The following is a 12,095-nucleotide window of genomic DNA, read 5'->3' as shown; positions in this document are numbered from 1 at the left end:
GAAACTAAAGTATGGCAGATGAAACGAGTGAGTAAGGAAAAGGGAATCAATTTTGATGAAAAAAGACAAATAATTTAAACATAAAGGAAATGTAATGTTTGGACTATGATTGTAATGAGATACAGATGTATATTTTGCTTCACACAGTATCTGGTCCTGAAGAGTTTCTCTCTGCTTCTTCCCTCCTCTTCTGATTTTCTGAAGCTGTTTAAAACACACAGATTGCGAGTTTGGCAAGTTTCTTACACAAAAAGTTCCCTAAAACCCAAAAGGAAGTAAAAATGGAAAAAAACAGCAAGGTAAGATGAAGACAGAAGGAGAAAATGCTTCAAACCCCAAAGACGTCAGAGAAGGCAGCGGTAGCAAGAAGAAAGGAGGAAAATCCTGCGCTGTGAGGTGTTACACTGTTGGTCCAACCCATCCAATCCAAGCTTAACCCTGCCCAGCCCAGGCTAAGAAAGGCCTAAGAGCTTCTGAGCCAACCCAAAGGGGGGGGTTTCTCCTCCTGCTTCCCGTGAGCTTCCCCTCGATTAGATACACTCAAGGTAAGCAGGAAGGAATCCGGATGGGCCCTGACAGGCGCTTGGTGTGCTGGGAAATCTCATTAGGCCGATCTGAATGCCTTCCAAGCCCGCTCCCTGATCCTGCACACCAGATGTGGGGCGAGGGACACATTCGAGCTCTTTGTGCTCAGTGGTCTGGGTGCACTCTCCCTGTGTTTTTCTCATACAGGACGGCACAAAGTCTGTGTATCCACACACACATGCGGTACCTGTGTGTTGGCAGATACGAGCCCGCAAGTTCAGGTACGCCTGCAGCAGCAGATCCAAACACACAAACATTTCCCGCACCTCTGTTCATCTCCTCCATCTCCGTTGTTGTTCAGTACGATCCTCCAGAGGTCTGAGGCCACCAGCTCCTTCTGCTGGTCGGTGAGGCTGAGGCTGGGCAGCTGCAGCTGGCAGGCGCAGCTTTCAGACAGGCTGAACTCCCGGTACGGAACAAAAGCCTGCTGGAGCTCATCCCAGTACTCCAGGCTGCATGGTACCTGAAAGAAAAGAAAAGCAACTTAAAGCAAACTTTTAGATGTGAACCTTGTTGTTGTGGTACGCTGTTGATGGATGCAAATCATCAGTGTGCAAAGAGTTGATGAATAATGGAAATGGTTTAACAGGTGAGACGGCTTCCATCTTTAATTACACATCGTTCCAACAATCTTCCTCTCATCTGGAATCAGTGTGAAAAGCTCCAAACCTTTGTTCACGGCTTCATAACAGCAAAATTCCTGCATTCAAAACACAAACCGACCATGTGATCGCTCACACATACTGCTCCATCATTGCCTTCCTCCTCATAAAGTCAGCTGGTATCTGCTGAAACCACCAAACACAAGTTACAAAGACGGCTGAGAGGGGGAGTAGCTCTGACAATAGCTGCACGGAAAGCCATACGCCATGCATGACCAACGTGCTTTTCCTGCAGGGTTCTGAACAAACATTCTGCAGAGCGCTGATTCAAACCGCTTTGTGCACCATCAGCGCGCCAGAAGACCTCTTGGAGAATGGTTTTGCTGTGGGACTGACAGTCTTTTCTCCCAATCCCACAGCTATTCTCCTGTTATTACAACATTTTTGTCTTCTTCAGGACACAACTGGATATTCATCTTTGTATTCCTCAGTTGGACGAGACTCAGATTTAACGTTCCAGTCCAAACAAACACATCATTGCAGCCCTGATTACTCGCTGGCGGAGGATTACTGTAAAGCTTTGTTATGAGACAACAGGTACTGCAGCTCTGTGGATCTCCCCAGTTAAACATTAAGTATTAAACAAGTGCAGTGGTCTGCTAATCATCAAATGCTAATGCTGCGCTGACCCCTGCGGTACAAGGGTAATCCCTGCCTTACGGAGAGAAGGAGCATGGGATCTTTTTCTTTTAATGGACCTCACATTAGATTCCTGATTTTTACTCTCATCTCACAAAAGAAAACTGAAACTTTCTTGCCAAGTTGGAAAAAGGAAAAAGAAAAAACAACAGTACTTTGACAGCTGACCACCAACACAGCCAGAGCAAAACCCATCTCATCCACGGCTACATCCATAACACACATTAGCGTTGAGGTTGTGTGTCCATTTCCCACACTGCACAACAAGGGTTCTTCTTTTAAAGACTCTTAGATGTGATCACCGCTAAGGCTCCGAGCCAACATGAACAGAAATGTGTCTGGTTGCTCCTGTGTGAACTAAACCAGAATCTCAGGTTCCCTTGACCACCTGCACAACTCAGCTACTGATGGATCGGTCGTGGCAGAACCCTCTGGAGACCACACCTGAAAGATGCCAGGCAGAAAGCCCTGATTCAGAGAGTGTGTGTGTGTGTGTGTGTGTGTACCGCAGGTTTAGAGCCTCTTGAACTGCTGCCAAACTCTCGGGAATGTCAGCACCTTTGTGTGTGTGTTCATAAAAATGTGCGCATGCGTCCGTAACATTGGCATTTGTCAGGCTGCGCTGTTGCACGGAGATGGATGAGGTAACCGTAGCTTACATCATGTATGAAATGTCACACGGCTTTTCCTGGAATCAGCTTCTCATAATTGCACCTGACAGAGTTGTGCACCCGCAATCCCAACACTCAGCCACCGGAGCGGAAACTCACTGAATCCCTTCTGAGAATTCCCAGAACCGCATTGCTAAAACACCGAGCATGGTTCTTTTTTTTCCACCTGGGATACTCTATACGTATGACGGCATGCAGAAACGGATACGAGGCACATATATGGAACAGTGAAACACATTTGCATGGTTGAATGTGCGTCATGTTCCCTCCGACTTGGAGTTATGGCCTGGGAAGCAAGCGGAGATGGATATGATAACCAATTGTTGGAAGGAAGATGGAAAACTCTTTGGATGTTGAGTAGCTTGGCAGGGAGGGAGGGGGGAGGGAAGGGGGAGGGAAGGGCACCTGTGTATACGTCAACAGGATTGTGTATGGGAATTTAACAGGACTGCTTCTATGAAAGACAAAAGTAAACATGTGTGTGTGTGTGTGTGTGTGTGTGTGTATGTACACAGGTGTGCGTTTGTATGTAAGTGCAAGATTTGGTCTGAGCAGTGTGTGTGTGTATGAATGTGTGTGTACGTTATCTGTAAAACAATATGTATCCCTGAATAGCTCACATTCCCTCAGCTGGATGGGTGCAATCTGGGTTTTCTTCAAACGGAGCCGGTTCTGCAGCTGGACTTTGTGCAAAATAACAATCAAGAAGTTGTCAGAAATGTTTTGGGTGTCACTCGGTGTGTGTGTGTGTGTGTGTGTGTCAAAGTCCTTGAAAATGATGTAAAGGAATCTTTAGGTTGTTAAATACAACCAACTGTTTAGAAGTATTTCTACACGTAGAAGTGCTGTATGAATCTTCTTTCCTCTGCGGGTGAAAAACTACAAACGGCCGCTCTGCATGGATCGGCTTCTCCGGGTCTGGTGGAACGATCAGGACTTCTCATGAGCTTAACCAAAGGCAGACACTCCAAAGCAAATACACAACAGAAAGAAATTATTTCAATTTCCACGTCGGACCGAATTGTGATGGCTGCTAAATCTCCAATACGTCGCTGCAACTGAAGACTCCCTCAGCTCACACTGAGACTGCGGCTGCTGACATCCACAACCTTGTGTGCCGTTACTTTTATTAACAACATCAACACCGTTATTAGGTCTTCTGTTATTCCACTGATGCCTGTATGTCCAGAAATTCCACCACTAGCTACCTCTTATCAGCCAGCAGACAAATTGAATTGACATCGGCTTGAGCAAATGTTTATCCAGGAGATGTAATGAAAATTGTTCTGAAAATGACTCCTGCTGTGCTGTCTCAGGTGGGCTCATATACATTAACATTCATCAGTGTGGAAAATCAGGAATAAGCCCACACTGAGATCTGAAAGCTCTTCTTTTTGGTTGTTTTTTTCTCTGCAAAGCCAAACGTTAAAAGGATTGGAGTTTTTTGCGGATGAGGTGTAGAAAGTCCAGATCAAATTAACCACATGGACGGTTTTTTATTTTTTCAGTGCATTAGCTGTGACTAATGCAGGTCTGTTTGAGCACTGTCCCGCTAAAATAATAGTTATCTTGGCTTCTAATACCATCGTGCTCTTTCTGGTTCAATGTGTTGCTCTAAAGTGAAACATCTCACAAACTCCCTTCGGATTCAAACTCCCTACACGCTTGTGCAAACAGGATAAAAAGAATTAATCAGAGAAAATAAATAAAGGGTACATCGTGAGCCGAGAGCTGATGACGGAGCTGTTTTTCTAATAATAACAACAATGACAAAACGCAGCAGCTGCAGAAGTGTTTACGGCTGAAGGTTTGCTGGATCATCTCAGGCCACAGAGCTTTTATGATCCGGGTCGCAGGCCAGCAGGGTCCTGATGGCAGCAGGGCCCTGCGGAGACATGAAAGGCGATCCCACACTGCCATGCACGAAAGCAACAGCAGGGGAGCAGATGGCGTGGTGCCTGTCTGAAGGAGTCGGAGCAGCTTGGAAACGTCCTCAAACGACGACTGGATGATCGCATTAAGACGTTTGCACAGTGAGAGAAGCTGGGGCGAGTGGAAGAGACCACATCTCACACCATCTCCTGCTCCCCTGCGCAGCCATCAGGCTGAATCCCAGCCTCCGTGTTTACTAAGTGATTCTCAGGCTTCAGGACCCCAAAGACAAGCAAAAGGAGGGGAGAGAACAGGGAAGGATGGAAAGAGCAGGGAGAACACCTGCTTATGATTCAGGCCAGACCACACAGTGGTGAGAAGGTGAGAATGAGTCACCGTCCTTCTGTCCCTCCACCACCCTGCAGGTGGGAACCTGTGGACGCTGCTACGGGGATCTGTTGCTTTTCAGCTGCAACGCAGTGACACAGCCCCCCCCCTTTGCTGTATGTAAAAACGGCATGGAAGAAATGTGACTTTGAGTAATGGAGGGTGGTTTGAATTCCCCCTTTGAGATACTGGAACCAGTTGGGAAACCACAACTATTTAAATGCAGGAAATCTTGATTTTATAAAATGTTAATATGATCTGCTCTGGGGACAAGGGAGCAGCTTGGAGCCCCCCCCCCCCCTATCCCGCCCCCCATCCCACTCCTCCCTGCTCATCTAGCACGCCGGGTTGAGAGAAGGACCAAACGGAAGGAGAAAACGGGGGTAACTAAAAGAAAAGGACGAGTGAATAAGAGTTGTGGCAACAAACTCAGAAAGGAGTTTGGATTCTTTCTGTCCACCTGTCGCTAAATGATAAAACATTACGGCCAAAAACGATGCAGAGAAATGATCAGATAGCTTAATGCCAACTATCGCTTTCTCCATCATACTTTATTCCTGTTCTTCCTGTATTCCTCTCACTTTCCATCAGCCTCCATCTCTGCATGGTCACATGGTAACTTTAGAGCCCTGAGAAATTAGGACTGCTTCCCGTCTCTGTCCATCTCTCTCTCCCTCCCTGCCTCTCTCTGCACGGTTGTGATGTAACATAAATGAAACTGTTCCACTACGACACTGTGAAATGTTTCTGGGTTTTTTATCTAATTGTGGGAGAAATTAAAAAAAGAAGGAATTAAAATAAATCTTTACAGAATCATAAATATGCTCAAGTAAATAAAATCTTGGATTTCAGGAACTCAGATGAGACGGAGATAAATAACCTTCATCAGCCTCCTCTAACATAACGGGCTTTATACGGACTCGACAACGAGTTAGGACATCATAACATATCACTTAGCAGACACTGGCAGAATCTTAACTTTTTCTTAGTTTAAAGATTAAATCCAGTTTTTAGGCTGTATTAACACATTAAAGTTGAAAACATCTCCCTCTAACACATACCCACAACTCCAAGAGTTTGATAATAAACTTTCACATTCACACAGCGGTCACAGAAACCGAGTGGCAGATCAGGCTCGATGCTTTTATTACCTCTGGACTCTACAGAAACTGAGCATCAGAATGAGGCAGGAATCAGATTAATGCAGGCTGTTGATCTGAGTATTTCAGTAACTTCTGGGACTGTCACACAACCATATCTGGGTTTATAGTAATAATAATAATGATGCATTTAAGTCAAAACAAACACTGAAAGTGCTACACTAAAAAACAAAACAAAGAAAAACTATTTAAACACACCGAACATTAAAAAGAAAAGTCCAGGAAGATTTGACTTAAGCTTTTAGAAATAAAAAGGTATTTAGACTGAATGAAAGGTTTTTAGAGAACAGTCTGGATCCAGCAAGCAGCAGTTGTCTGGACCAGAATGTCAGAGGTCAGAGGTCAAGAGGTCAGAGGAGAACAGACAGACTGGTTGGAGATGGTGAGCACTGGTTCTAACCATAGACTGTAAATAGAGATGGATGGAGCCTTTGTGACATCAACCGTAGGTTTCTGAAGAGCTGAATTGAAGCTCGGTGGGTGGTTCCTACCGTCGCCATGTTGGCAGCGTCATGCGCGTCGTCTCGCCCGGAAAATACAAATATGGACAAAGAGGTGGAGCTGAGAGGGGGGCTGTGAGCGTCATGGTGGATGATTGACATCAAGCGAACTCCGAGCTTTCTGTAGCTAAGAGCTAACCGAGCTAACCCTGAGATAACGGGAGCTAGCGAAGGTAAGCGTGCTAAGTCACGTTGTTAACAGGCTAAAAACCGCGGTTGTTCTACGTTCTTCTTACTTGCCAGAGATTGGTACCTGTCAATCAAAAGGATACCCCCCTAAATTTGCCGAACTTCAAGATTAAATTACTTTAAAACGGGTGAACTAGAAAAAAATTCACTCCCCCCCCAGTTGTCATGAAGGTAAACCTGACCTATTAAACCTAAAATGGATTTTTGAACCAGGCTGTAAACGTGTTTATTTCTGTCGCGAAGTTGGTCTTTTTAACATGGGAGTCTATGGGGATTTGCTCTGTTTTGGAGCCCCTAGTGGATGAAGGGGGAACTGCAGTTTTATGCACTTCCGCATAGGCTTCACTATTTTACCACTGGAGGTTGCCGCTTGGTTCCAACCCAGATATGCAGAACATCATGTCTGAACACGTCCAGCCTGGAAGCAGATGGTCTCCAGCAGCAGAAGACCACACCGGGTTCCCTCCTGTCAGTAAGAACAGGATACTGAGGCTACAATTCACACAGACTCACCAGAACTGGACAATAGAAGATGGAAATCATCTCCAGCTGGTTTCTTGCTGACACTGAGTCAGGTTAACCCTCACCTACATTCACAAACTGGAACGAAGTACATGTACGCATGCCATCTTCTTCTTGATTTGCAGATTGTGAAAACATATGAACTGTGTACATATGACTCATCTTTCCACGTGTTTTCTATGTGTGAGATGTCCACACACTACATCCCAGTTCTCAGTCCCATTCATCTACTGGTGAATAATCATCTCTCCCTTTGTACATTTCCACACACATCCTGCTAAACAGAGGTATGTGTAAGCGTCCTGCAAGACATCATATCCTTGTCCCTCCTGACCCTCTCTGACTCAGTCATCCTCTCTTCCACTCCTCCTTCTGTTACTCTCGTCACATTAACCCAACTCTCCCAAGTGTCTATCAAAACATCTTCTTCTACCCCTCCCTCCTCTGAACACATAAGCTCCCTCCATTCCCTACTGTAACTCAATATGTAGCCAATCAGCTTCAGGCTTTTGTTGCTCATTGCAGGCTTTACAGCTGTGGGGCCTCGCTTGAAAGTCAGACATCTGCAGCACCCTCTAAAGTCCTGGCTCTCCTGGGCCAGCACACATAAACAGAGAGAACATCTGCACTGTAGGTGGAAAGATTGTGGGAGTTCAGGAAAGAAACTGAGAGATAAGTGGAGATGAGAAAAGCTGTGTGGCTGATGGAGGGAAGAAATGGGAGGAAAAGGATGATGGGAGGCAACGTAGCCATGAGGCTTAAACAATATCATTAAAAATGCCTTGAGACTGTCACAGAATCAGAAATAACATTATGGCAAACTGTTGGTTATGAGACAAAAGGAAATAATAACTTAGAAGCTTTAAAAAAAAAAAAAAAAACTACTTTTATATTTGTTTTACTCTTCACAATGTCAGGTGGTTTACAGCTTCTCTTCATGCACACACCTGAATTTAAAACCATAAAAACAGCAGATGGAACGCTAAAAAAAAAGGCTTTACATTAAGCAAGATTCAATTCCTAAAAACACTGTGAAGGAAAAAAAAACTAAAAAGTATGTGACTGTTGCTGTCAGACTTAAAAATAGCACATTTTTGCTCCAGGAAAAAAGAAAAAAAAAAACAGAGAAAGATTATGGAGGAGGGTGCAACACAACACATCTTGGGACCTATTTTTCCTTTAAAGTGATTATTTGGACCAAGAGGCGGTGGATTGGAAGGCAGTGGATGAGTGATAGGTAGAAAGTAGGATGTCCTGTCCCCCACAGAGGCCCTGCAGGCTTGGTAGCTGCAACCGCCTGCCAAAATATAACCTCATCTGTGGTTGGAGGCACCTGGCTATTCACACCAGAACACGCAAGATGACTTCCACAGCTGTCCAAGCATGTATTACATGTTTGGAGGGACAGCAGGGGTCTCTGTCATTCAGTAACATGACTCATGTCGAGGGAATCACGATGGCACACCGCCCAGTTCTAAAACGGTTTACATCTCTTTCGGTGCAGGTGATGTTAAGCAGGGAGCCGAGAGAGACTGTCTTCTCGTCTTACGTTTCTTATGACCCCTACCTAACAGCAGATTGCTATACATCCCAATATATCAGCTGCTCTATGAACCACTGAACCTTGTCTTGATGGAGAAGATGGGAGTTTGGCTTGTTAGGAAGCGTGTCCATATCTACCTGCAGGACATCTCCCAGGTCGGCAGTGCTGATCTCAGGGTCTTCTGTAGTGTTGAAAGGGACGGGTGTTATCCTGACAAAGGTGAGGACTCGGGGTTCAGGGTATCTCCATAGCATAACTCCTGGGCTCTCCTCTGTTTCACTGTAAAACACCACCTCATGAGGTCCTGGCAGTCTCTGGGAACCTGTGAGGAAACAGCTATAATGGTAAAATCACACCTGGTTTTTATGGCAGAAACATTAAAATCACACCTGAATGTTTTACGGATCTGAAAGACACAAAGTGAAACAGCAAAACAAAGAACAAAAGGTGGGAAAATACTGTCAATTTAGCTCAAAAAGGGAGGAAATCTGTGTTTGCTGGGTGATTTCCTGGTTCTAACAGCTTTGGTATGAAGTCTGTTTCTTTCCTTTACAAATGGAGCTGCATTTGTAAGAGAAATGTGTTTGTGGGATGAGCAGTAGAGAGTGTGTATGTGGACTGTCCTTTACCACCAGGTCTGTTTGGACTGGTGTCATCAACATGGACTGTCCTTTACCACCAGGTCTGTTTGGACTGGTGTCATCAACATGGACTGTCCTTTACCACCAGGTCTGTTTGGACTGGTGTCGACAACATGGACTGTCCTTTACCATCAGGTCTGTTTGGACTGGTGTCAACACCATGGACTGTCCTTTACCACCAGGTCTGTTTGGACTGGTGTCAAAAACATGGACTGTCCTTTACCACCAGGTCTGTTTGGACTGGTGTCAACACCATGGACTGTCCTTTACCACCAGGTCTGTTTGGACTGGTGTCAAAAACATGGACTGTCCTTTACCATCAGGTCTGTTTGGACTTATGTCAACACCATGGACTGTCCTTTACCACCAGGTCTGTTTGGACTTATGTCAACACCATGGACTGTCCTTTACCACCAGGTCTGTTTGGATTGGTGTCAACAACATGGACTGTCCTTTACCATCAGGTCTGTTTGGACTTATGTCAACACCATGGACTGTCCTTTACCACCAGGTCTGTTTGGACTTATGTCAACACCATGGACTGTCCTTTACCACCAGGTCTGTTTGGATTGGTGTCAACAACATGGACTGTCCTTTACCACCAGGTCTGTTTGGATTGGTGTCAACACCATGGACTGTCCTTTACCACCAGGTCTGTTTGGATTGGTGTCGACAACATGGACTGTCCATTACCACCAGGTCTGTTTGGATTGGTGTCGACAACATGGACTGCCCTTTACCACCAGGTCTGTTTGGATTGGTGTCGACAACATGGACTGTCCTTTACCACCAGGTCTGTTTGGATTGGTGTCGACAACATGGACTGTCCTTTACCACCAGGTCTGTTTGGATTGGTGTCGACAACATGGACTGTCCTTTACCACCAGGTCTGTTTGGATTGGTGTCGACAACATGGACTGTCCTTTACCACCAGGTCTGTTTGGATTGGTGTCAACAACATGGACTGTCCTTTACCATCAGGTCTGTTTGGACTGATGTCAACACCATGGACTGTCCTTTACCACCAGGTCTGTTTGGACTGGTGTCGACAACATGGACTGTCCTTTACCACCAGGTCTGTTTGGATTGGTGTCGACAACATGGACTGTCCTTTACCACCAGGTCTGTTTGGATTGGTGTCGACAACATGGACTGTCCTTTACCACCAGGTCTGTTTGGATTGGTGTCGACAACATGGACTGTCCTTTACCACCAGGTCTGTTTGGATTGGTGTCAACAACATGGACTGTCCTTTACCATCAGGTCTGTTTGGACTGATGTCAACACCATGGACTGTCCTTTACCACCAGGTCTGTTTGGACTGGTGTCGACAACATGGACTGTCCTTTACCACCAGGTCTGTTTGGATTGGTGTCAACAACATGGACTGTCCTTTACCATCAGGTCTGTTTGGACTTATGTCAACACCATGGACTGTCCTTTACCACCAGGTCTGTTTGGACTTATGTCAACACCATGGACTGTCCTTTACCACCAGGTCTGTTTGGACTGGTGTCGACAACATGGACTGTCCTTTACCACCAGGTCTGTTTGGATTGGTGTCAACAACATGGACTGTCCTTTACCATCAGGTCTGTTTGGATTGGTGTCGACAACATGGACTGTCCTTTACCACCAGGTCTGTTTGGATTGGTGTCGACAACATGGACTGTCCATTACCACCAGGTCTGTTTGGATTGGTGTCGACAACATGGACTGTCCTTTACCACCAGGTCTGTTTGGATTGGTGTCGACAACATGGACTGTCCTTTACCACCAGGTCTGTTTGGATTGGTGTCGACAACATGGACTGTCCTTTACCACCAGGTCTGTTTGGATTGGTGTCGACAACATGGACTGTCCTTTACCACCAGGTCTGTTTGGATTGGTGTCAACAACATGGACTGTCCTTTACCATCAGGTCTGTTTGGACTGATGTCAACACCATGGACTGTCCTTTACCACCAGGTCTGTTTGGACTGGTGTCGACAACATGGACTGTCCTTTACCACCAGGTCTGTTTGGATTGGTGTCAACAACATGGACTGTCCTTTACCATCAGGTCTGTTTGGACTTATGTCAACACCATGGACTGTCCTTTACCACCAGGTCTGTTTGGACTTATGTCAACACCATGGACTGTCCTTTACCACCAGGTATGTTTGGACTGGTGTCGACAACATGGACTGTCCTTTACCACCAGGTCTGTTTGGATTGGTGTCAACAACATGGACTGTCCTTTACCACCAGGTCTGTTTGGATTGGTGTCGACAACATGGACTGTCCTTTACCACCAGGTCTGTTTGGATTGGTGTCAACAACATGGACTGTCCTTTACCATCAGGTCTGTTTGGACTGATGTCAACACCATGGACTGTCCTTTACCACCAGGTCTGTTTGGACTGGTGTCGACAACATGGACTGTCTTTTACCACCAGGTCTGTTTGGATTGGTGTCAACAACATGGACTGTCCTTTACCATCAGGTCTGTTTGGACTTATGTCAACACCATGGACTGTCCTTTACCACCAGGTCTGTTTGGACTTATGTCAACACCATGGACTGTCCTTTACCACCAGGTCTGTTTGGACTGGTGTCGACAACATGGACTGTCCTTTACCACCAGGTCTGTTTGGACTTATGTCAACACCATGGACTGTCCTTTACCACCAGGTCTGTTTGGATTGGTGTCGACAACATGGACTGTCCTTTACCACCAGGTCT

General features: G+C 45.7%; 1 protein-coding gene across 1 annotated transcript in view; it reads right to left on the bottom strand.

Moving 5' to 3' along the window:
• Nucleotides 1–12,095, bottom strand: part of vps13b (vacuolar protein sorting 13 homolog B) — a 433,420-nt gene that overhangs the window by 96,181 nt on the left and 325,144 nt on the right. The window contains exons 41-42 of the mRNA XM_079241403.1: nucleotides 8,868–9,052; nucleotides 852–1,048 (exon numbers count right to left, since the gene is read on the bottom strand). Of these exons, the coding sequence (XP_079097529.1) occupies nucleotides 852–1,048; nucleotides 8,868–9,052 (382 nt within the window). The remainder of the gene's footprint in view (nucleotides 1–851; nucleotides 1,049–8,867; nucleotides 9,053–12,095) is intronic.

The sequence above is a fragment of the Telmatherina bonti genome, assembly GCF_933228915.1.
Source record: "Telmatherina bonti genome assembly, chromosome: 5".
Taxonomy (NCBI): domain Eukaryota; kingdom Metazoa; phylum Chordata; class Actinopteri; order Atheriniformes; family Telmatherinidae; genus Telmatherina; species Telmatherina bonti.
The sequence above is the reverse complement of the archived record's forward strand: the minus strand, read 5'-3'. Positions and strand labels throughout refer to the sequence as shown.